This window comes from Tiliqua scincoides, chromosome 2 (assembly GCF_035046505.1).
Source record: "Tiliqua scincoides isolate rTilSci1 chromosome 2, rTilSci1.hap2, whole genome shotgun sequence".
In the NCBI taxonomy this organism is placed as follows: domain Eukaryota; kingdom Metazoa; phylum Chordata; class Lepidosauria; order Squamata; family Scincidae; genus Tiliqua; species Tiliqua scincoides.
In genome coordinates, this window is record NC_089822.1 from 144,841,479 (window position 1) to 144,868,182 (window position 26,704).

Below are 26,704 nucleotides of genomic sequence, written 5' to 3' on the forward strand. Positions count from 1 at the left end.
TTCTTTAGGTTATCACTCCCATTTTCTACTCGGCTAGCTAGTGATGGCAGGTCTCTCATGTGAACATGAAACACTTACAAATTTTGTTGACTAATAATGTTAAGATTAGATTTCTCTGTAACATCAACTTCTGGTCTTGAGTGCCAGGATCATCCAAAAAGATGACACAGGTTTCTGGGTACTTACTGAACTCCTGAGATTTGCAGAAATTAGGTACGTTCAAAAACAACTCTGAGGAAACAGACAAGCCCCAAATGATTTGTTTCCAAGGTAGTCAAAGGCAGACTTGTCAAATTGGTTTCATACTGGAAGTCAAATAGCATTCATGGCACCTTCTGACAGTGGCATTGCTAGGGGGGTGCAGGCCGCACCAGGTGACGTGCACGGGGGGTGAGGCACACTGGCAGGGTCACACAGTAACATCGCAGTTGTAAGGAATAATACCATCATGTCATCTACTGTCGGATGCAGAATCTGCAGCAGAATGCAATGAAAATAACCGGCATGAAATTTTTCCGTTCCATCAAAAGCCAAAAAACAGGAAAACAAAAAATGCATGGAGCCCTATGGAAAGCAAAACAGCCATATCCTGCATTTATGCACGAGTAGGCAAATTTGCCTTAGTCGGTCAGAAAGGGCAGACTGCGAGGAATATAATGACACCTGAATGGTCCTGATCCAATGAACGCAGACCCCCAAAAACACCAAGAATGAGGTCCCTCCCTCCAAACTGGCTAATGTATTGAGCCCTGTGGAAAGTGAAACTTAGCCACATGGTCATGTTTACTTGCAAGTAAGCAAACCTGCCTTCGCTTGTGGTCAGGTCAGGCAACGGGGAAAGCGAGGTCACTTCTGCTCCAGAAAGCAGCCCCCCCCCCACTATAAAAAGGATAAGAACAGAGCCTGCAGCTGAAGAAGGCCAATTCTATGCTTGGGATCATTAGAAAAGGTATTGAGAACAAAACGGCTAATATAATGCTGTTGTACAAATCAGTAGTAAGGCCACACCTGGAGTATTGTGTCCAGTTCTGGTTGCCACATCTCAAAAGAGACATAGTGGAAATGGAAAAGGTGCAAAAGAGAGCGACTAAGATGATTATGGGGCTAGGGCACCTTCCTTATGAGGAAAGGCTATGATTGTTTGGGCCTCTTCAGCCTAGAAAAGAGACGACTGAGGGGGGACATGATTGAGACATACAAAATTATGCAGGGGATGGACAGAGTGGATAGGGAGATGCTCTTTACACTCTCACATAATACCAGAACCAGGGCACATCCACTAAAATTGAGTGTTGGGAAAGTTAGAACAGACAAAAGAAAATATTTCTTTACTCAGTGTGTGGTTGGTATGTGGAACTCCTTGCCACAGGATGTGGTGATGGTATCTGGCCTGGATGCCTTTAAAAGGGGATTGGACAAGTTTCTGGAGGAAAAATCCATCACAGGTTACAAGCCATGATGTGTATGTGTAGCCTCCTGATTTTAGAAATGGGCTATGTCAGATGCAAGGGAGGGCACCAGAATGAGGTCTCTTGTTATCTGGTGTGCTCCCTCAGGCATTTGGTGGGGTGCTGTGAGATACAGGAAGCTGGACAAGATGGGCCTATGGCCTGATCCAGTGGGAATGTTCTTATGTTCTTAAGGTGAACTTTTTTCTTTTTTAGACTTGCAAAGCCAGGTGGATCCTGATAGTGATTTAAAGAGAAGTTAAATTGAACTGAGTGCTGATTAGAGCTGAAAACCTTACTGATTTTTGGTGGGGTGGGGGTAAATTTGCTTGATGTTACTTCTGGCCATGACATTTCTGGTGGGTCCTGGACAGACTGTCATTCTAAAAAGTAGGTCCCAATCCTAAAAGTTTGAGAACTGCTGCAATAAGGTGTTAGAAAGTTGACACGGGGGGGGGGGGGCTGACACCAGGGTGACTAAAATTGCAGTTTGGATGAATAATACCATCATGTTATACATCAATGTGTAATTTCATGCAGAATGCAATGAAACAAACCGCATTGAAATATCTGTGTTCTATCAAAGGGTACAGCCAAAAAACCAGTGGAAGCAGGTTGATGGTACAATAACCATGCCCACCACCCAGGGTGTTTCCCCACCCACTGCTTGTGGGCGGTGTGGTGGCCTCCCGCACTGGGTGATGCAAACCCTAGTGATGCCACTGCTTCTGAGGGCTGGAAGTTACATACTTAAGCAGGAAGTGATGTCATTTAGCAGATGTTAGCCAGGAATAAGGACTTTGTTCTCATGAAGGAAGTCATCAGCTGCAAATGACAGAAGAGGAAACATACAAATCATGATATTTTCAAGGGATAGGAGAGCATGGCCACCTTTTCAGCAGCACTGCTTGTTCTGAGGCATCACTTCACAACCCAGCAGCTGAGAGGTGGCCTGCAAAACAATGCACTGCTTGGCAGAAGTGGTGCTGCTGAAAGAGTGGCTCTGGGAGAGCCGAAATTATAACGGGCAGGTCTAATGGTTAGCGTTTCTAGAGAGACTTCACACTGTTTGGAACGTGATTTCTTGACCCAAATGGGCATGTCCAAGTCAGAGGAGGAGTTATTTTCACAATGCATTTCAATACAAAGTGAAATGGAGTGATGGGAGTGGGACAAGAGATTGAAGAGAGGCAAAAGGAAATAGCCATGAAGATTTAAAATACAGCGAGCGCTGAAGCCTAATGGTGTAATTCAGGGTATGTTTACTTTGAAGGCCAGTGGAACGTATTCCAAGGAAGATGTGTATACTGTAACCTTGTTTTTCCCCCAAAATTTTTAGGTCAGTGGCCTGCATAAGAAACCCCCGGGAGAATGTAAGTACAGAAATTAACACATACTTAAAAATTGGTGTCCTTCCTTGCTGCCCCTCACCTGTTGAAAATAATCATATAGCAGTGTTTCTCAACACTTGTCTTCCACCGTTCCACTCCACATGGTACACCTATTTGACGTACCACTGGAAGTACCACCTCATCTGATGATTACTTCTAGGTCGGAAGGCCAGATGTGACATGACAAAAGACGCTCAGGGTAGACAGGGTGGCTTTTTCAACTGTGGAAAAGCATGCTTTGGAGCTCTGCCTGCCAAGCTGAGGCTCCTACAGCTGTTTGCTGTGTCACGTTCCTGCTCTCAATGCAGGGTGGCAGGGGTCCCGTGATCACCTCAAGTACCACTGGTGGGATCCGTACCACTGGTTGAGAGGAACTGTAATACAGTATAGCCATAGAATGGTCCTTGTTAGTATAGTTCATAATAGTATATGGTTTTCTCAAAGTTCATATGAAATGTGTATGAATTGAGCTTCACACTTTGCTGGTCAAATATTGAGCAACAGAAGAAATTGGACTCTATTTCAAAACTCTGCCATAAGGCGGAATTGTTTTGCTTTGGTATCTGGCTTAAAATACCAGAGTTTTCACTCATAATGTGATTTATTGGGAGTTGTCATTATGGTTAATGACTAACAAGGCAGCTTAATACTGTTGTGTAGGAGCTTAGCTTTCTCTGCTCATGTTACTTGTGAAATTGGCTCTGGATCAAGCCTGTTCAGAAAACTGACAGCTTAGGGAAAGTTTGGATTTGTAACTTTTTCTATGTCATTGAGTATGTAGAAGGATGGAGTACACCAAAACTAGAGCCCATAAAAGGGCCCTTTTCCTTGTATTAGGATAGCCTCTCTGCACAAAATAACACATATGCTGGCCCCAGACTAAGCAAATCCTAGCCATAAAAGTGACCTGTTCTGCCTGAAAGCCATCAGTAGAGGGTGCTCTATCACAATGTTCAAATAAATAAGAGATAAAAAGTAAAACCCATTCAGAGTTGAAATTCCACTGCTGAAAGCCAAGATGAAAATGGAAAGTAGATTTCATTGTTTTCCATGGAGCTTATACAGAGAAATTTCAAATGAAGGATTTGCAATTGAGTTGGTTACTCTGTTGGGTGGTTGTTACAGGATCAGCCTGCATTGATGCAACTTGACCAATGCTGCTGAAAGAACTGGATCAGTTTCCTTTCACCTTCTGGTAAAAATATTTAGCAAGGTAGTGTTGCAGGCGGATGTGCACAAAGGTTGCCAGCAGCCAGTCAGTCTTGGCAGTTACGCAAGTAGAAGGGTTCGTGCAATATGTAGAGATGGCTTATTTTGGTTGCATTGGTATGTGTCACGTTGTCAGAAACTTGAATTTGAAAAATCCTCACTGTAGTTTTATTGCATGCTGATATTTATCGTGGATGGGCTTGGTAAGCAGTTACATTATGATCACATCTTATGCACGGGTTAGACTCAAAAGTGAGTGCATAAGTGAAAATAGTGTGTACTAAAATTTACCCTTGAAAATCTCTTAAATTAAAAAAAATGTACTCGTTAAAACCAGAATCATGCTATTGAAGTACATGACAACTGAGACCAAAAGGAAACAGCAGATCCACGTCTCTAGTCTTGCAGTCACTCCAGGGTATACATTCATTGTGTGAAATGGGCACAATTGCCTGCACTGTATGAATTGTTTCTCTCTCTTCTACCAAGTACATATAGCTGAATTCACAGAAGTTAGATCAGTGGTGTAGCTAATGATTGTGTAACCCAGTGCTGAGCTCAAAATGATGCCCCAGAAGTGATGTCACAACCAGAAATGATGTCATGCCTGGGCTTTTAAAAAGAGTGAACATCTGGGGAAACCCACCTCCTCTCCCCAGCAGCTCGCCACCCACTTGCTCTTCTGCCTCCTCCCAGCCAGTGGCACAGCTAAGGCATCTATCTGATCCCTGGGGTCAAAAAAGATTTTGTAGCCCCCCCCTCCAATGACAAAATCAAATTGAATTTAGTTTTCATTTTCTGGTTAATTGGCCATAACTTTTGATAGAATAGAAATATTCCAATGCACTTTCATTGCATTCAGCATTAAATTACCTTTCCAAGGATATATAACATAATGATATTTGTATATAGCAAGGTTTTCAGAATTTTGACCACTAATGTTAAGCTTAGCTTGTTCTTCCCCTAAAGCATGTTGCGCAATGCAACTGCTACCCCTGCACCCCCTTAGCTACACCATGGAATCAGGTATGCATATGATGCAACTGTATTGATTTGGGGTAGGTGGCAAACATTTTAAAAACTGGGATATGCCACTGGTGTAAATTTGGTTGTTGGTGTAGTTCAATACGGGGCACCAGTCAAAACGCATGGCCTAAATTTTCCAGTCATTGGTATAGCAATATTTGTACCCTTCTAAAAGAACACTGTCCTCTCAGCACAGGAGTTTAGCATGAGGGATAGTTAGGCTGTTACATCTGGCTAAAGCAAAACCAATAGAATCACAATATTCATGATAATTGTCCAATGCACCCAGGTAGAGCTTGGCTTAAAATCCCTCTCAGCCCTGAACCTATTTTCATCGCTGGCTTTCAGCTCCCAACCGCCTAATAGTGCCACTGTACATATGCCTGAGCAAAATCCCAATAGGGAGAAATGGGCAGGTTATATATCTTAAATAATAGAATAAGACAGTGTATTCCATCACCCTCAAAAACACTCCAGTTACAACTAACACCAAGAATGAGTCCTCAAGAAACTAGAGGAACCAAAGATTCTCAGGTAACAATTCTGTGGGCAGACAAGTAGAAAAACTAACTGGATGGAGAGTGAAAAATCAAGCTAAATCTGCATTTTACTACACCACCCTGCAATGTATTGGAACTTCTGTCATCTTCTGTTAATGATCTTGCAGCCCTTGTTCCTGTGGGCATTTTCTGGATGCAACACTTTCAGGCTCCATCCTGATGGAATCTGGCCATAGTGGTAAGTTGATGGCATAGAGGCTTTCCAATAGGCACACTAAATTAACAAGCAGTGCTTGAGTTCTATTTCAGGATCTTAGCCTGTCTGTACTCTTAACCTCTTGCCTTTCCTACCATTATTCCAATTATCTTTGCCTGGCCACATTTTATGGCCACCATAGGAGAGACTTGAGTTCCCACATTCAAACAGATCTTTTTGATGTAGCTGTACTGACTATGCTACAGCTACAGCTAAGGGGAAAAGGAAGCATTCTGAGGTTTACATGTCCCCTGTGGTACTGAGAGACTAGATCAGGGGTGTCAAATATAAGGACCACAGGCTAGATGCAGCCCTTGGGCTTTCCCAGCACCACCATCAGGTGGTTTTCATTGCTGAAAAGGCAGCCTGCATGATGATTGGGCTCTCCAATATCTTGAAAATAGTAAGATTTGTGCATTTTCTCTTCTGTCATTTGTAATTAATGAGTTCCTAACTGGCAAAAAAAATGCTAACTTCTTGTCATGACCTGCTTAACACCATCACTTCCTCTAATGATATCACTTCCAACCATCAGCAGGCACCATAAATGCTATTTGGCCCACTGTATGAAGCAAGTTGGACAGCCCTGGACTAAATTGTCTCTGAAGACTCTAGTCTCTTAATTACATTATGGTTGCCAAGTGAGTGGCTGGAAATCTTTCATGTACTGGCACCTTCATATAGTAGCAGCTGTAATATGCCACCACTTGAAATACCCTCATGCAGGAAAAGCCTCCATGTCACTACTGACTATTCCTCTTTGCTGTTTTGGAAACCAACTGAAGGCACACAGTGTGCACCAATGGTTCTAAATTGATCCTTAGACTGAAAGTGAAAAGTCTGAACAGTGCAATCTGATAAATGTTTACTCAGAAACAAGTCACTACTTTCAGTGGTGCTTATTTTCTTGTAACTGTGCTTAGAATTGCAACCGTATACCTTTCAAAGAGCTTGGGTTTGGTTGTATTTGTAGCATCAATAGCATCTCTTAGGTGTAAAGCTCTCTTCTGTGCTGCAACTTGTTGCTTCTGCCATCTTTACATACAAGACTAACCAGGAGACGAATTGAAACCAACCATCATTTCTGAATGCCTCCTCTTGGCCTTTATGTGGAACTGAGATCTTAGAGCTGCAATGCTCCTTGAGTTGGGCATCCTGCATTCTACCGTGCCAAACAGTCCTAAAGTTTGATGCAGACCCAAATGTCTTAAGCAAATGCTTCTCTGTCATTCCCCCCACTATTTAGGGTCTAACCATGGTTCCCTGCATTACCAAGGACCAAGTCAGAGTCTGTAGAGCAACCCAACATCCTAAGAGCATGGTTTGCAGGTAGAGCAGCAGTTCCCAAAGTCCTCTGAGGGCACTGGGACCACTGTGAGTTGTTGTGAGAGCGTGGGGTGGTCCCGATAGTGCTGCAGCAATCACGGCGCTGTGGAGACCCAGGGGCAGTTTACCATACCTGGGGGTCTCCTGAAGGGTCCTTGAGGCTCACAGCCTCCCCCCTCCCCACAACCCTCTATGCTACTGTACTGAGCTTCAATCTGTTATTGGAGCTGACTTCCAGTTTGTGCAATTGCAAACCAAAAGTGAGCTCTGATAGCAGATTGGAGCTCATTGCAGATATGCAGAGGGTCACAGAGGGGGCTGCAAGTCTCAGGGACCCTCCAGGAGGCTTCAGGTCACCTCCAGATACAATAAACTACCCCTGGGTCCCTGCAGCGCTGTGATTGCTGTGGTGCTCTCTCAGTGACCCATTCCTGGGCCGTTCCCCTTAAAGAGGGATGGCCCATTTCTGGTTCCTCTGGTGGCTCAAGAAGACCCACCAGTTTGGGAACCCCTGAGGTAGAGGATCCTTGCTCTTCTGCTGGTCTCTAGGAGAAGAGGCACAAGGCTAACTTGTGATGAGGGCAAGGCTCAAATATATAAATATGCTAACATTGGATGTTGACGCAGCAGCTTTTACTGTCTGCGTAGCAGCAGTGTAGTTGTGATTTTGAAACCTTCCCTTTGACAATTGCAGTCTTACTCAGTAGGGGGAAATGGTCAAAAATTAAAGTCCAGGTTCCAGCTGTTCCCCAGAATTCTAGCTTGGCTGCATCACTCTGTCAAAGGCAGGTGTCTCCAGGGGCCTCGCATCAGCCACAACTATGTCCTCTCCGCTGGTCGCTATGCAGGTCTCCACTGCCTTCAGGATTATGTTTAGCCGCCTGTCCAGTGCCAAAAGGTGGGGTTCTGTGAGTACAGGGCCGAGGCAATCCTGAAGCAAGGACTCTCGCATGATATCGCTGAGCCTGTAATCTGGTTGAGCTAAGAGCTGCAGTCGTGACAATGTTGACTTCTTTATGCTGGAGAGGGGGACACAACCCACAGATACCATCAAACTTTCTGCAAAACACACACAGCACAGCCACAGGTCTCTATGGCTTAGAAATGGATGGAAGCTAAGACTTATTTTTAATAATCAAGATGCTGGGAACCCCACCCTCTGACTTGGGACCTCTTTCGTTGTCCTTCCAGATGTTCAGGGACTGGTTCTGTGTACTCAGTGGTGAGGTAATAAAAACAGCATGTGCATTGCATGTAGGCAGGGAATATGACTTGGTGGTAGATTTTATGCTTTGTCTGTGGAATGTCCTAGCTTCAAGCCCTAGGGATTTCCACCTTAAAAGACCTTGGCTAAGAGCAGGGGTGCTCAAACTTTCAACTTTAGGGATGCTGGACCTTTAACAAGTGTATAGAAGAGAGAATTTCAGCAGGTGCAACTTGTCATCCCACAGATGACAAGCTGCACCTGCTGAAATTATCTCTCCTACACAATTTTAAAGGTCCAGCATCCCTAAAGTTGAAAGTTTGAGCACCCCTGGCTAAGAGGACTGCAAAAGACCTCTGCCTGAATCCTTCAAAAGCTGCTGTCTCTCATCCTGGTCATACCGGGCAGAAGGTGGTTTCATATGGTCAAAATTAGTAGCCTAATGCAATTGGATAGCTGTTTGAAGAACTGAACAATTTAAAATACATATGCATCAGTTCATTTAAGGGACCACCAAGGTGCCTGATGACGTGTTGCAAACAATAAGAAATCACACTAACAACAATCCAACAGAACAGGAAGCAATGCCAGGGCATGTAAATTTAAACACCAGTGCAAGAAACAGCTGAAAGACGAGAGCGAGCATGTCTGAACAGACATTTTTGAACAACTGTACTGCTGAAGAGGGTAGTATTGTATACCTCCCAAAGAACGGTTTGCAGGCAGGTGTACTGCGAAGTCCGTAAGCCCCAGCAGGGGACGGTGCATTGATTTTGAGAGTCTGCTCCTTACAGGGTGCAGATTTTGACTGTGAAGCAGCACACTTGAAATAAGCAGTAGTTCCCTTGATGAGAAGCCCCAAGAACAGCATGTTGTGGTAAATGCATAGTTCAGCCCTTGCACGCTGATTCATTATAAAAAAAAATCCTGTGGGAGACCAGTGCCAGGATATGGCTGTCGCAAATCCCAAACAGATGGGTTGGGGGGAGTGGCACACATTATTTTTCCTAAGAGGGATGTTACAATTGGCAAGTGAATATAAAATATATCTCCCTCCAGGAGCTGGTTCAGCTTGTAAGTAGTTGGGATAGGGGTGGTGGTGGAAGTTTTACAACCTGCGGAAGCAGTCCCCTATGCCTAATGGCAGAGTGCATATTCATGGAACTCAACTACCTTCAGAAAATAAAATAAATGGCTTATGCTATATTGATTAGCTTGAAGCCTAAAAAGGAATCGGCTGCAGGCCACATCCTGATGGCATTTGAAATTCTGAAAGAGTCAAAGTTTGTGGCTGAGAGAGGTCATTATTTCAGGTGAGGTAGGAGCAAGAGTCAATTTAAATTGCACGACTTGGAATTCGCTGAAAAGATTTATTGGCATCCCTATAATTATAACTAAAAGTCTGAGAAGGTGTGAATAATGGCTCTTGAAATTCGACCAGGAGGCTCAGTCTAGCTGTATGACCTGAGTGGATGCTATTGACATTGGGATGTGTTGAAATGTGAAGGTAATATGATGGAAATAGGTAGATGTGGTGGACAGAGAAACCCCAAGGATGAATAACCCTTGCCACTGCTCTTTAGGGGCCAGCTCTGGATTTATATGACTTAATAAAAGAAATAGCCTGGAAAGGATTTGGGCGGTACAATTTATGAGCAGCCCCCTAATAGCTGCAAGGGGACAGAAATGTAACTGATGAAGTTCAGGATCTTTCAGTTCTTTAGAAGATGTTAAAATCAATTGGGAATCAAGACACATCTCTATTCCTTAAGTTTTGACAGACAGAAAGCTTAAAGGAGAATGGATGTGCATTCGGTGCACATCCAAACCTGGAAGTCCATGTGTACCTGGAATGTCATCCTGAACAATGGGTACCCCCCATCCCAGCCTGCTCCAGTAATATGGAGAAATTGAATTATTTTGTCAGAAATCTTCTAGGCCAGCGGTTATGTTTTACCTTCACGACCCACTTTGTCAGCAGCAGGGGTCACGTTGCACCCTATCATGCCTTGCCCCCCCGTCCAGGTAGTGCTCCAGAATGCAAAGCCTCAAAGCATTCTGAAGCACAAGATGATGCAGCCAACAAAGGTGATTACACACCTGAAAGCCACAAGGCACGTGCCCCAGACACCCTTGCCGCTTTCAGGTTTTGCCGGCCCTGCAACTCACCAAAAATTTAGATCACAACTCATTTGTGGGCCACCACACACTGTTGTAGATGTCAGAAAAATGATGTGAACTCCCAATTGGGTGGGAGGGGGAATCCAGTATCCCTGGCCCATGATGCGAGCAGGCACAATAGTGTTAAGTGAAACCAGAAGACATGGGAAATGTATTCTCAATAGGTTCTGGCATCCTGGATACTATAAGCATGCCTAGCAGTAGTCTAGAGTTCAGAGGGCCACCCTCTGCAGTGATCAGGAGCCCTCTCTGCCACCCTCAACGCACTGGTAAGTTTCGCAAATGGGAAGGGCTCCTGGAAACAGGTGCAGACTTCACTGGTTGCAAACGAACACGTGTCGGATGGGGCACAGTATTATCTCACTCTCACCATTATAGTTGTATTAGTTTCCTGGCCAGAACAAGCCAGACTGTACCTATCATGTGACTTTTCAGGTGAATTCCACTAATGAAAAATGGCTTGCACTTACATGCAACACTGTTCAAGTGGAGCCAGGATGGAGATTTCATCATGGGAATGCTTCCCAAACCTATGTGAATGACATACAAACAAAAATAAACACAAATGTGTCAAATCATATTTTGTTTGGTTCACAGGTGGATTTCACACTAGATACAGAAATTTTCAGCCCAGTCCTACTGAGAAATTAAAGCGCTTTGCAATAGTGCTTCTAGCAGGCTTGCCCACGGGAAGGCCAGAGCCTTCCTAAGCACATGACATTTGCAGGGAAGCCTGCTGGGGCAGGTAAATTTTATATATGCATGCGAGGGGGGGGGGGCTGTAAAGAATCCTGTGAATTGTAGTTCTGTCAGTGGTCACAGAATGCCCTACTGCAGTGGTTCTCAAACTTTTAGGGAGCATTGCACCCTAAGTAAGTCTTTGCAGGGGAGGAGTGAGGGCAATGATGCGATCTCCAGGATTGCGTCTCTAAGGTGGTGAGGGGGCTGCTTTTTTACTTACTGTGGACTTCTCCGTAGGGCTTTCCAAAGCTTGGAATATTGAGAAACAGTGTGCGCAAACCACCTCCTGATTGCAGCACGAAACCGGAAGTGGTGTATGTGCACTGTTTCTCAACATTCTAAGCCCTGGGGAGCCCTGTGGAGGGCTGCATGGGGCTCTCAGCACCTCCTGCTGCTTGCAGAAGCCCACAGCAAGCAAAAGCACTCCCCCTCGCCCCTCTTAGCAATGTGATACTGGGGATCATGTTGCTGCCTCCCCCTCCCCCTTAAAGGGATGGGGGAAGCTTTATACAAACTGATGGGTGGGTTGTGACCCACCAGTATGAGAACACCTTGCCCTATTGGATATCTTTAGTCTCACCTGCCTCCCAACTATTTATCTATTTACTTGAAAAAATGTATACCCCACCTTTCCCTTGCCCAAGCAAATGCCTGAAACAGCTTACAAAATTTAATCAAACTACACATAAAACAATGAAAGCATAGAGTCAAAATGTACAAAATTAGAACAAACAAATTAAAAACAGTTGGAGCAGCAACAGATTTCAAATATAACCAGGAGTAGAGAGCAGCAGCAGCAGAGGGTCACAAAAGTATAAACCCTGGGACAACTATAGTTCCAAGGGTTCCTTGGAAGAACTGCACCCCAGCTGAAGACTCTCACACGCATCATTCAGATGGCTCATGATTAGAAGTGTTTGTTTCCAGTGAGTAAGATAGGTTTACAGCCTTACTGAACCCAATGGGCTTACTTTGGAGTAAAGTAATACCCTTTTCAAACATCTCTAATGATGCCTACCATTTTAAGACAGATACAAGTCTGCATTCTCTCAACTAGCCCTAATTTGCAGAGGACATTCCTAGGTAAGGGCCCAGGAGGGAATTATAATTATAATTACAATTACTGTTATTTATTTTTTTATAATTATAATTTTTATATAATATTTATAAAATATTATATTATAAAATTATAAAATATTTATAATTATAAAAAATATTATAAATAAATAACAAAATAAAAATAAAAAATTATAATTATTATAATTACAATAATAATAAAGTAAATAAATAACAGTATTTATATACTGCTTTTCAACAAAAAGTTCCCAAAGCAGTTTACAGAAAAAAAATCAAATAACTAATGGCTCCCTGTCCCAAAAGGGCTCACAATCAAAAAAGATGCAACACCAGCAGACAGCCACTAGAAAAGACACTGCTGGGGTGAGGCGGGCCAGTTACTCTCCCCCTGCTAAATAAAAGAGGAGCACCCACTTGAAAAAGTGCCTCTTACCAATTAGCCGGTGACACAAACTTACCAGTTAGCAGGTGACACAAACAGGTGACTAGTCATTCCAAACACTCCCTATTTTCCCCTTAGATTCCCAGAGCCTATGGGAAGATCATGGAGGTTCTTACCCTCGTGCATTGTCCAAGTGAAGCAAAAAGCCGTCATCCCCGAACTTTGTGAACATCTCATAATGATGACGGTCCATATTACCTTTTGAAAGAGAGAAAGAAAGCCTGTAGTGGGACCCCAGCACTCATCAAATCCAATGGCCCAAAGGCTCACTTTGGCATTCTTTTGTTGCTCAGGCACATGATAGTCATTTGTAGATCAATATTTTAGTTGCAGCTTTGATCTCATAGAATGAGAAAACCCCACGCAAGAGAGACAACTATGCTTTGTTCTTCTTTGGACCGACTTGTTTCCAACGCTCTTGGCAATCTTGAACAACATAGCACTCTTTGTGAGGTTGAATATGAAGAGTGCAGCTATATGCCTGGTGTAGTGCACACTGATGGATATTTACCATGCACTCATACTGCCATATAGTCTGAGCTCAGCTCAAGTTGTGTTTTCTGTATCATCTACTGTTTCCCACCAGGCCTTCTGAGACTATGGCCTGGTGATGGGTTGGCCAAGTGGGGCACCACCCAAGGCCTGCTCCTGTCATCAAGGTAGGCCCCCACTAGGACCTGGGGACATACCAAGACATTTGATGAACCTGAAGCCAGTAGTATAGCTGCAGGGGGGGCAAAGCACTAAGCTTTGCACAGTGCCTCAATGTACCACGTAAGCAGCCCCTCCCCCCTGCCGTCAGAGTCATTCCTGGTGGTAAGAGCAAAGCGGAGAAGACACCTCTGCTAAAATAATAATAATAATAAAACTTTATTTTTATCCCGCCCTTCTCCCAAAAAGGGACCCACTTTGCTCTGCTCCGCTTTCACTACCAGGAATGGCTCCAATGGCTAGGGAGATGGGCTACCTACACTGCATTGAGGCACCGTGCTAAACGTAGTGTTGTGCCCCCCCCCCATAGCTACGGCACCCTGATGCCTGCTTTTGCACTTGCTATTCTTGCCACCATTGCCCTTTGCCACTGTTACTGGAGAGGCTATTCGTCATATAGGCAGGATCCTTTACCTGACCACTTGAATTCTTCAACAATTCCATCTAACAAGAACAAGTCTCTCTATTCTCAAGGTTCATAGAAAGCAGGATGTGTGGTCTTCCAACAAGATCACAGTTGAAGAATTCCAAAAGGATGCATGGTAGGGTACAGCAAGAAAATAAAGCCATGCAGTTTCTTTTGAGAGGAGGTATCCTTGCCATATAGTGAGATCAAAATGGAGACAAAACTGAACACATTTTAGAAGAGAGACACACAGACCTCCACCCAGCCACAAATGGTTCTGTAGCTAAGCTCTTGGGGGAAATGGGTCAGGGAGGAATACTATGTAGCAGTGGCAAGTCATGCCTGCCGACCTTTCAGGACAGATGATGGGAGAGAGGGAGGACAACACAAACTGGATTAGATGGCAAATGTTAAAAATGGTACACAAGAGCTCTGCAGGGAAAAGGCAGAAAAATATATTCTGTTATATATTCCCCATATTAAGATCATAGAAAGTTTTTTAAACTTTATTTTCATTTTGGGAGAAAACAGCAAAGGAAATATGAAACACAGAAATACATAAAATATACCAGTGGTATAACCAAAAAAAACCCCCACACACTCAAAAATGACAAGATCATAGAAAGTTGCCTTATATTGAAGAGACTATCAGTCCATCTAGGTCAGTCTGGTCAACAAAGGGTGGCAGAAGCTTTCCAAAGTTTCAGACAGGAATTTTCTCTGCTGCACCTGCAGATGCCAGGGGTTGAACCTGGGACCCTCTCCATGCAAAGCATGTCCTCCACCACTGATCCACAGCCCTTCGCCATTAGTGTACCACACTGGATATTCATTATGGGTAAAATACAATAATGAGATAAAACCTTTTCTTGGACCAGCATCAGCATGTGGGCTCAGGTCACCACGTTCACTGGTTCTCAATGGAATGCTCAACCACTATATAGCCACTGCCACAACCGACCTTTAGTCATGATTAGATATCTGCTTCCTCCCTGCCTCAGCTCTCTCTTGTCTCATTGTTGGCAACCTTCAGTCTCGAAAGACCATGGTATTGCACTCTGAATGGTCATAGCTGGCTGGGAATAAAGGTCTTCTACTAGGCCTCAGGGAGGTGCTAGGAACCTGTCCACACATGGCTCACATCTCCCTCTGACAGAACTATAATTTCTAATGTATCAGGACAGATCTTGACCTTTTAACTCCCGAAGGGTATGTGAGATCTAGCGAGCCCAAAGCATTTCCAAGTCCCATTGATCAATGGCAGCAAGTGCTTCACTGTCCCACTGAAATCAATAGGACTTAAGAGTGCCTGATTAGCTTGAGCCTACTGTAGTATCTGCAGAGACACTAGGTACTTGAAGGGGAATGTTGCTTTTAGGGTTTGCTGTCAGATTATTGTGAGCAAGTCTATCAGTATTGGTTTGCCTTAATGTTACACCTGCTTCCGGTCTGAGATTTGAAGAACAAATGTTAAAGTTCCATAAAGGGCACCTGATATCTCTAGAAAGGGAGTTGATTGCTAGGAGATGTTCTCAGGGTACTGATATCTCACTGGAATGTTTGAAATGGAGAAAACTATTAGAATTTTTAATTTATGCATTTATAGGGCATATACCTCTCATTAATAATCATGAGCAGCCCAATCCTGAGCTGCCCGGGGCACCCAGGCTTGGCAGCACCAAGAAGGGCTGCCACCAGATCCTGTGCCTCCAGAGCTACCGTGGGAGGCGCCTTGGGAGAAGGGGACTTTTGTAAGGTAAGCCCACAATGGCGCTACTCACTTTACCTTTACACTTTAGGTAAAGGCGCTCGTGTAGGGCACGGAGCCCTCCACGAGCGCCCTGGATCCTGTGGAGTCGAGCTCCACGGATCCGTCTCCCATCCCTCCCCCAGACACACCTCCAGCCCACCCCCCTCCCCACATCACACCTACCCGTCACGCCTCCTCCCCACCCTCTCTCTGCCCCCCGCCAGTGTCCCCCCTCCCTGGAACGCCTCCTCCCTGCCCCTGTCCCCGCCTACCGTTCCGCAGCTCAGCGGTTCAGAAGACAGCCGAGCTATGGAAGCTGGGTGACCGTCCCACGCTAGCCAGCACCGGCCGGCGCTGGGCTAGCACCAGTGGGAGCCCAGCGGTGAGGCTGGCAAACATGCCTTATGGCATGTTTGCAACAGTGCTTGGCGGCACAGAGCCATGCCACCGAGCATAGGATTGGGCCCTAAGGCAGCTTAATGCCTTGGGAGGGAGTTCCATCAATTCCCAGATAAAATAATGTAGGGGGCCACAACTGAGAAGGCCCTCTCTCCAATCACCAGCCTTAACTCTGACAGATATGCACTTGGAGAAGGGCCTCCAGTTAACCTTAACTGTTAAGGCAGATTCATATGGGAGCAGGCTGGGAATATGGGGAAGGTGATTCATCCCACCTTCTTCTAGCATGTGTGCATAGAAATAGCAGAGAGAGAAAGAGGAACCAAAGGCACCTTGCAATGTAGGGTTATCTCTTTCTAGGAACTGGATGGCAGGTAGTAGATTTGCTGTCACCTAACAGAAGCACACATGCTGTTTTCTTCCACTTGTGCTCTGCTTGACTATTTGTATGTAAAGCCAATGCTACTAAAGTGTCATAAGTTTCCAGTTCTCTGTCATCCAGAGACAACTGAAACCTGAGTTATGCTACCCCTGGAATATCTCACAGTATGTGGAAGTGAGGAGTATCCAACAAGAGTGTTCAGATGCCACATTTCCCAAGCGCTCAAAGAACTTCACTAACAACAAGCCTGTGAGGTAGACTGCGGTGATTATCCTCATGTTACATGTGATGTGTCAAGGCTGCAACAGAGCATGATTCATCCAAGGCCATCCCAGGAGAGCATGGCTGATGTGAGATTTGAACCAGAAACTCCTCACTCATGGCTCATACTCTTAACTGCTCAGCTACAGCAGTTTATGGCAATGGAAAAGAACAGGTACTGTTGGGGAGGCAGAATGGTGTGTGTCAGGAGGAGGTCCTGCTCAGTTGAAGCTTCACACAGACCCCAGCTCTGCTTCAAATGACTTTAGCAGACAATACCTTCATGTTTTTAAATTCCACTGAGGCTAGAAAGAGGATAATCTAAGAGCACTGACACTCTCAGGGCACAATCCTAACCAACTTTCCAGCACTGACATAGCTGTGCCAATATGGCGTGCGCTGCGTCCTGCAGTGGGAAGCAGTCAAGGGGCCTCCTCAAGGTAAGGGAATGTTTGTTACCTTACTTTGGAGCTGCATTTCGGCTAGGTCAGTGCTGGAATATTGGTTAGGGTTGTGCCCTCAGGATCATAGCAGCACCTCCAAATTATTTCCCTTGCCAGCTCGCTTCCACACAGCAAGGGACATTCAAAACCTAGACATAGCACCTCCAGTTAATGAGATTAATTAACACACTAGGCCACTTCCACTCACCTATTAAGAAGTCAAATATTGCCATGTCAATGATATTGAGTAGTCGGCTGCCACTGCTGTAAGGATAAATCTCCTTCACTGTGCTGCAGTAAAGAGGATTCACTTCCCACCTGCAAGAAACATCAAAGGGTGAGGACTGGATGCTGCTTCCACTGCTGTTCTCTGAAGTTATGCTCTGTTTGGGAAAATAACTGGGAACCGGTGCTGCATCCAAGGCTAACTCATCCATGAGGTCAATGGAAACTGTCACCTCAGGTCACAAATTAGTGGGGGGGGGAGGGGAGGGGAAGGTACCCTTTTCTGTCCACCAACTTGCCTCCATGGCTCCTCATAATCTTTCCACTCCCTGGATTGGAAAAGTAAGAAGGAGACAGAGAGGAAGAGGACATGTGGAAGGGAGTGCTGAGCTAGAACACTGGAGAGTGGAAGGAGCAGAGGCTGGCACATCGCTGGGCAAAGGAAGGTAGCATTTGGCATACTACCTCAGGCATCAGGAAGCTTGGGTTGACCCAGCTTGCATCATTTACTAAACCAGATTCTCCTCAGAAAGGATGGACACTGTCTGTGAGCAGATTTTGCCATCCTCTTGCCTCAAATGACAGCAAGTCTCAATGAGTCTTACTCCAAGAACTGGCACTGTGAAAGAAACACCATCGCAGCGTCATCTAGGAGCCATCTAGGGCAGGAGGTCTGGTCTAGAGGGTAGAGCCTCCATATGCCTGAAGATAACATCCACAAGGTCGCCAGTTCAAGGCCACCAGCACCGTGCAACCTTGAAGCAGCTGACAAGCTGAAGCCGAGCTATTCCATCTGCTCTGAGCGTGGGAGGATGGAGGCCAGGATGGAGGCCAGATCAGAATGAAACATCTGAATTGTGGCTCTTGAAAGATAGAGCCTTCTTTCAATTGTAAAAATCCCTACGGGGATTTAAATAAGCCTGCCTATGTAAACCACCTTGAATAAAGTCTTGAATAAAGACCAAGAAAGGCGGTATATAAATACCTGTATTATTATTATTATCTGTAATTTGGCTCATGTTCATCTTGTTTCACATCATCCTCCCACCTTAAACCTTTTTTCGGGCACACACTTTGCACCTTCTTCTGCTCAGTTCTGTATGTATGCTCAAAACGCTTCTGATTCTTGTCCCCAATAGATATTATTTGCTCAGTGCAGGGTGACCAGATATAATGGAGGACAGGTGCATATACCTTTAACCAGTGCTTTTTTTGTTTTTAAAAAAAAAAGGGTGCAGGAACTCACATGTTAATCTTTTATTTATTTATTTACCTCCCCACCTAAAAAAATAAAAAGAATAAAAAAATTATTCCTTTTGGGGATTTGAACCCCCAACCTCTGGCTCCACAGACCAGCACTTTAGCAATTGAGCCATAGGAGCTCTTAGACTTGAAGTGTTTGGAATTAATACTTGAGGTACTGATGGCCACCAGCTGGGTTCAAGACCTTATATATTAGTTCTGAGCACTTTTGACTACAGGAATTCCTATAACCCAATGGAGAGAGTGCTGGGCTGTGGAGCATGGGGTCGGAGGTTCAAATCCCGCCTGGAACGCCTTCTATTACAAAAAAAAGCCCTGCCTTTAACTATTAGGTAGAAGAGGGGATTCTGGCAGGTGCAGCTCAACATGGAAGGGTTTAAAAAGCTGCACCTGCCAAAATTCCCCCTTCTATACAATGGTTAAAGGTAGAGGCACTCTGTCCTCCATTGTATCTGGTCACCCTGGCTCAGTGATTCAACAGGTCATCTACAAATGCTCATAAATTCATCCTCAGTCACTTAAGTGAGGTAAGGCAATATGATTGACTGAGAAGCAGACAGGACTTGCAGAGACAGGCCAGGAACCAAAGTACTGTGTGTCTCATTTCTACAAGCCTTTTTGTGAATACAAGCACTGCCTCCTGCCACGCAGCAATTCACTTTTGAAGCAGAAGAGGCTTTTGAAAGCAATTTGCAATATGGCATGGGCATTGACTGTTCAATGAAAATGTCCCACTAGCTGTACTTATAGTAACTTTCTGGATTGTACATGTTTATATGAAGCTGTCTTCAGATTACTGAAGATCTACTGAATCAGATCACTGATCCCTCTACAGCAGTCTTGTCTACACTGACTGGCAAGAACTCTCCCAGTTTCAGTTTTCAGGTGGGGACTTTTTCCCAGCCCAGCCTGGAGACAGCAGGGACTCAACCAGGGATCTTCTCTGCAAAGCCAGTATTCTACCACTGAGCAATAGCTCTCTGGAGAGATTACTTCAACAAGGGAAGACATGAAAGTCAGAGACCTTGATTCCTTGCCCTGCTGTTATCTCTGTTTACTTAACTTTTGTGAATTATTTTGTCCTGGTTTCTAACACTTGGCAGGTCACAGAACAAATTCCTGCTGCACACTTAATTGATTATAGTAACAGAAGCAAAACCTTTCCCAGCAAGGTTTTGCTTCTGTTATGATACAGTACAATTACAGTACAATTCTGCTCCTATACAATTCCAAGATGCCCACAGAGGCCTGTTCAGTTTTATTCTGATTCATTCTAGTGGGTGCAGCTGAGCTATATCCATGAAATTGCTTGAAATCAAGCCCTTTGCCTGCTCTTTGTTTCCCGAATGTTCTATAGACAGAGCAGGCTAATGTGCTACCTAGAAAGATGAGACATCTCTCTCCAAGCAAACTGCTCCTCCGATAGTCAAGGGCAGACCCTCTTGCTTTTTTCACACATTGAAAGCTGGTCCCATTGGGACACAACACTAAAGAAGGGCCTTCTCTCAGCCAGAAAGGAAATCTAGAATCTAAACCAGATCTATGGCTAGGGAATTGGATGTGAAATTGAGGCCTGAGTTCCCTCTTCTGCCTTTTATGAACCGAATCAGTGAGTATAATCCAATAAAGAGCATTGCAGGAAGGAGACTAAGCCCATAGAGTAGTCATTTTCAACCACTGTGCCGTGGCACACTGGTGTGACGCGCAAATGGTCTTCAGGTGTGCTGCGGACGTTTGAGGAAGGATCATTTATTAGTCGGGCCATTGAACCCCTCACCAACAGCATTGGGTGCCTTGTCAATTGTCAAAAGACTGATGGTGTGCTTTGACAATTTTAGTATCTTGTTGTAAGATGACAAAGGCTGAAAATCACTGCCACAGAGGGTCTGATTTTGGTTTAATATCCTGACATGAAAACCCCAGCTCCTGGGCTTGTAAGATACGCAGAGCTGTGGTTTCACTAATCCAGATTCTTGTGTCACAGCTTTGCCCTGAGATTAAGAGGAAAAGTTCAGGAGAAAGGGGCTTGTCTGCTTTTTCCACCGCACTTACAAGCCAACAAATCATGGTTTGTTTGTTTGACTGAACCAAACTATCTGGTCTTGGGCAAGCCACTATTCCCTAGGTCAGGGCCAGCCTTAGGAGATGTGAGGCCCAAAGTAAAACATTTGTGTGGGGCCCCTCTACTCACCAGGATGAGTAACAGTAGCGAGGCATCCAGCAGGGGAGTCAATACCAATTGCTTTGGGAGGGGGGGATTTCAAGCCAATCAAACCCAGGGGTGAGTGGGAGGGGGGGGTGTCCAGTGGCAATGCTCCACTCTCTGTGCTCTCCTCATGACACCTCAGTAGGGAAGATTCCATGCTGGAGCATCAGCTACAGAGCGAGGTGCCAGCTTCAGCTGCGGCTGGTGCACTCACCACCCCAGTGCGGGACCCCACCAATCGCGGGGCCCAATTTGGCCAAATTGCCCTAAGGCCAGCCCTGCCCTAGAGTAAGGTTAACATCCGTATAAGAGACCTTTGCAAGACTATGAGGGAACAAAGCCCCGTAAAATACTGTGTAACAAGTTCAAAGTAGTGTCTACTTTGAAATAATAGTAATAGGCAAAGAGAGAGGTCCATTTACCCACTTACTCCTCTTTTTCAGCAAACGTGTAGGATCGGATCCATGGGTTTGGGATGGAGATTCTTGGTGCCAAGTTTAGGGATGGCAAGAAAACCGAAAGGGATCCTTCCAGGAGGTGGGGATTCCCACATACAGCATATTCCGTTTTGCACATATAAGGGCACTTGGCAAAGAAACACACATTGCTGGCTGAAGAGAAAGAGACCAGGAAATATGACATGGTTAAAGCAGGGGTGCATGGCTGTGATCTGGGAACTTTTAGTTAAAATCCGGCAGTTGGTTTTTCATTGCTAAAAGAAAAATAGATTCCTACTCAGGCTTACAGGGTGAAAAAAATCTTTATAATAGATATTTTCAAGACTAGAAAACATAAGACAATATTTTTTAAAGCCTGTCTGTTTTCACTTTCTATACTGCGCAATTATTTGGGAGCAACTTGTGATTTTTGAGTATTTGGGATTGGTGACGGCAGTGCTGTCATTGATCCCTGACAAGGCAAGATACCAGGAAGCACGGCAAACATGGTAGGGCCATTCCCTTGCTCTTCTTCCCGACAGCTGCATGCGCACTCTCTGGGAAGTCATGGTTGTCCCTGCTATCCCAGCACATGGGCAGGCAGCTACAAAGATGAGTGTTCATACATTATCTGATGTTCTATGTTTGCCCACTTCTTTTTTCGACTTCAAAATTACATCACACTTTCCTTTCATGGATGACACAGGTGACACTGCTTACCTGGTGAAACAAAAAAGACACTTTGCAGGATTTCATTCTTGGTGATCTCTAAAATTTCTTTTGTGACGTTAATCATTCTCCCAACCACTGGAGGGACACGGCGGAAATCTAGGATTCTGGGTGGAAGGAAAAGACAAGAAATCAGGCAGAAGCATAAGAGGCTGGGGAAGGAAAGGATTTCTAAGAGTAAACAGAAGAAGCAGGCCCTTTTCACCAATCCCATAGAAAGTTTCATCCCTTTTTAAAACTTAATGCAATTTACTGGATTGGATCAGGTTATGGAAAATGGCTGCTGTTTCTTTATTACAAGATAGGGGACTGATTCTCAGCCGCAGGGTTGTTTGAAATAAATACATGGTGGATAATATGAGTCCAAAATATTAACCATGCTGCATATATTTCATGGCAAGAAAGAGGGTAACTTATATTGGCAGATGAAAATATACGATTCACAGATTCAACGCAACCTCAACTTCCATCTATCTTATGACACATTTCTGCAATAGATGTTGGGAAAAGAAAGGTAATTTGAGGCTAACAACCCCAGAATCATTCTATGTCTATTGTCTATGTCTATTATATGTCAAATAATAGGTATAGCATGACTAGGGTGACCAGGGTTTCTAGGTGACCAGGTGACTAGGGTGACCAGATAGGGTTTCTTCACATTCAATAACAGCCCAATCCTATCCTTTCCCCCACCATAGTATACAGGCATGCCAAGATGGGCTGCTCTGCATGCTGGGAGGGGGGGGCAATTGACTCACAAGTCACCCACCCCCACCCCAGTCTGCTCACCCTGCTGCTCCTCTTTACTACCAACATACGCAGGGCGCTCCTCGCAGTGGTCTGCAGTGGTGGCCCAGAAGCATGCAGCTCCGCACACTTCCTGGAAGACATTTTGTGACGCTATAAGGCACCAACCACTGCCAGAACATTCATTCCAGTGGCAATACAGCCCAATAGGATTTGACCATAAGCTGAATAAGATGAGGTGATAAGTGGAGAATTTTGGCAGTTGTGCCTTTTCTCACATCTTGCCTGTTAAGTAGCACCTAATTAATTTCCCTCTTCTGTACAATTTTAGATGTACAGGAGTCTCCCCTAAACATGACACCTATTGGTGACTGTTACCCTGCACATGCCCAATCTCGTCTGATCTCAGAAGCTAAGCAGGGTCAGACCTGGTTAGTACTTGGATGGGAGACCACCTGGGAATACTGGGTGCTGTAGGCTTATACCATAGTCTTTCGAGACTGAAGGTTGCCAACCAACCAGTATTGGTGACTTATTAAATTCCCATGTTCATGCTCAGAGCCTTAAGTACAAATAAGCAGAGTGGCGGTAGCAGTGCTCGATGTTGGAATACATTTCCACCACTGTAGACCACAGCATTGAGCCAACACACTCAGATATTTTACTGGGAAAATGTGCAGTACCAGCAAGAAGCCTCACCGAGCTGCAAAACCTGGAACGGCATTTCCAAGTGGGAGACACTTCTGATGCCTAGCCTGATCCCTACTACAAACACTGAAAATGGTGCTTCGGGGTTTGGTGGTATTTGCCAGCAAAACAAAACATTATTGGTTAGTGAGTCAGTAACCACCAGGCAGGCTGACTAATGCTGGCTGTAAAGCCTCTGAAAAATGCCCCCAGGATACAAGGAGTTCCACAGAAAATGGGCTTGACTCTAGCACAGGCCTGTACAACTTGCAACACATCAAGCCAAAGGCAGCCCACCACCCAATTCTTGTGGCCTGCCAGGTGCCTGCCAGGCAGCAAAACCAGAATGTTCTCCAAGCCCAAGACAGGTTGCCATACAGGGCAGATGCACTGTGTTTAGCTTGCTGGGTCACATGTTGGGCAGGTCTGGGCCAGCTATGAAGGTTAACTGATTCAGTGACTTAACACACAAAAAAAGAGTAACCACAGGGCCGTACATGACATTCTGTGCAGCTGGAATGATCTGGAACACATCCGTCAGGACATGTTATCTGATAACCCTGAAAGGTTTTTCTACAATAGGCAAACACTCTAACAGTGGGGGTGGGGATAATTCTGTTTAGATACTCAGACTGGTTGAGCTCACATGGTATTTTGGAAGCAAAAATAATCAAATTGTCCTTTGAGTTTGGCCTGTTCCCAAGGACGATCCCAAGCTTAAACCACATGACAATGTAATGTCATGAGAGCCTCTTTGTGAGTCACGTTTTTTACATTCAGTGTAAAAAACCTTTGTGCCCAGAGGTGCCGGGTCCCAAAGGAGAATAAGCACCTCTCGTTAATCCCTCAGTGCATCTGGAGCTAATTGTGGCACCTGCTGCTCCTTCCTCAGTCTAATTGGGTGTCCCTTTCCCATACCTGATGCGAAACAGAGGTGCAAATGACAAGATCAGAGGACCGGGCACCCCCCACTATTCTGGAAGATATCAAGCAACATGACATACATGTTTTGCGCTTGACAGTTTTGCAATCTGGCTATCCTATTTGCAGGTCTGTACATTAGTAAAAGCTATAACGTGCAAAGTGATTTCAATCTCAGACACTCATGATCAAAGTCATATACTAAGATGAATTATAGACTGTGAAACAGACTAAAAATGGTAGCCTATAGGGAGAGGGTCCATCTCTGTACAAAATGGGATGGAAGGATTCTCTCAGGGATCTCGTCTCTTAAATCACCACACAAAGCAGTGACAGTCACACTGCAGAGTGAACAGATGGTCAGTGCAAGCCTATGCAGGTTTACTCAGAGTGAGTCCCGCTAAATTCAAAGCACTTACATACAGGTAAGTGTGTGTAGGATTGCAGATGGGAGTAGGTCCTCTGAATATGCATGTGTCTGGGAGTGGCTGGCAACCTTCAGTCTCGAAAGACTATGGTATAAGCCTACAGCACCCAGTATTCCCAGGCGGTCTCCCATCCAAGTACTAACCAGGCCTGACCCTGCTTAAAGTTCACAGAATGCAGTGGGACTCACTTCTGAGTAAATCTGCATAGGCTTGCACTGCATGTTTTACAGCACTTATAGGTAGAGGTGTTTGAACACAATGTGATTTATTTTACTCAGCCCATTGTGTTTAGTAAGACTTACGCTGTAATCCTATATTACTGGAGACTTACGCCTCTGCTTATAAGTCAATAAAAATTGTATATGGAAAAGTCCAGGCTCAAACAACCCTCTGTTGCTAGGTTTCATGGGAAGGTGAAGCTACAGAAAGACTCCTCTACCAAACTGAGTGGTTCCAGAGCTCATTGAACACCTGATGATGAGGCAGGTTGGTCAGCTTCTGCCTCTGAGCCACTTCTGTCTTGGGAAGGGTTTTTGTTGCCATCTCTTATGTCAAACCAGGATGACTCATAACGTGGAAAGAGCCCTTTCAGAAGCACCACATGCTGAGAGTAGTTGGGGCAGTGTCAAGTCTCAGATATTTTTCAACTTACCTGAAGCAAAATGTCAAACTGCCACACTTCTTTTTGCATTTAATTTTAACACATATACTGTACAGGGATCTCCCTGTATCCACGGATCCAGTTCTCCATTGTTCTGACAATGAAGAGGTGTGAGTGATTTTAAAAATCCACTATTGTTCTGTTGACCTGAAGCTAGTTTTCAGCTTTACAGTTAAAGAAGGGATGAAGAAGAGACAGTCACATAGAATTACCTGTCAAGGTGGAAGGCAGCTATTTCTGCATTGTGCCTTTGAAAGTCAACAAAATAGAAAAAATCTTCTGGAGTCTCCTCATCTCGTTTCTGTCTGAAAGAAAGGGAGGAATTACTAACAGAGAGGAGATCAAACAATCAGATTCTAAATAGCAGTTCACATCACTATGAGTTCAGGAAAAATATTTGATAATAACTAAAAGAGATGATCTTCTTTCAGCCCTATCGTCGGAACAAACAGTTTCAAAATGGGCTCCTCCAGCTGTGCCTTACAGCCAAATCCTACCCAGCACTGGTGTAGCAGGGCCACATGGCCCACACTTTATCCAGAACTGGGTTTGAACACTGGAGGTCTCCTGAGTTGCAAGGGAAAATTTGTTCCCTTGCCCCCCATGTTCAGCCTCAGCCAGCTCAATAGGGTTGCTTGGGTCAGAGAAATTGCTGGCACAAGTCCAAGAAGCCCCATGTTGGGGAAAAAGGTTTGGGACAGGAATAGGATATGGCAGAGGCCTTCTCCGCCAATCTCTCCCATCTCCCGGGCCTGATCTACCCCCTTGCGCCCTTCCTCTGCCCCATTACATAGTTCCACTGTCATAATAGTCCATATGGTAGCACACGCAGTGTGGTGAGGGTGACCATTTTGCAGCTGCCGCCTCAAATAACCAGTGGGTGATGGCCCACTGCCACAGCCAGTAATCTTCTCCAGAGCAGGTAAGCTGGTGGGGGGGCAGATTGTGGGCTGGGAGTGGGTGGAACTGGGCATTCCAGGGAAGGAGGAAAGGGGCAGGAGGAGGTGGATCTGGTAGCAATGGCACATGCCAGATCTTATCCCCTCTTTGGGAAACGTCCCCACCTCTTTTCCCTTCTCAGACATTGCCATCAAAATAGGTGGTGCCTTAGGAGACCCAAAGGGCTTACTCAGAGGTAAGTAAAAAATATTTTTACTTATCACCCATGTGCCCTTAGGTTGCCCTCCCATAGGATGCAGCGTGTGTCTTTTTGGTGTAGCTGCTCTGGCGTTGGTGGTGGGAGACAG

General features: G+C 45.0%; 1 protein-coding gene across 3 annotated transcripts in view; it reads right to left on the reverse strand.

The window, feature by feature from the left end:
* Window positions 1-2,241: 2,241 nt before the first annotated feature.
* The window catches only part of FAM20A (FAM20A golgi associated secretory pathway pseudokinase), a 63,435-nt gene continuing 38,972 nt past the window's right edge, over window positions 2,242-26,704 (reverse strand). Inside the window, exons 5-11 of one of the 3 annotated variants that reach the window (XM_066615141.1) lie at window positions 25,670-25,762; window positions 22,005-22,120; window positions 21,278-21,458; window positions 17,362-17,471; window positions 12,918-12,999; window positions 11,012-11,071; window positions 2,242-2,273 (exon numbers count right to left, since the gene is read on the reverse strand). In XM_066615141.1, coding sequence (XP_066471238.1) covers window positions 2,270-2,273; window positions 11,012-11,071; window positions 12,918-12,999; window positions 17,362-17,471; window positions 21,278-21,458; window positions 22,005-22,120; window positions 25,670-25,762 — 646 coding nt within the window. In that variant the 3' untranslated portion in view covers window positions 2,242-2,269. Of the gene's footprint in view, window positions 2,274-7,452; window positions 8,176-11,011; window positions 11,072-12,917; window positions 13,000-17,361; window positions 17,472-21,277; window positions 21,459-22,004; window positions 22,121-25,669; window positions 25,763-26,704 lie in introns of those variants that run through there. The other 2 variants (XM_066615139.1, XM_066615140.1) reach the window with 2 other exon arrangements.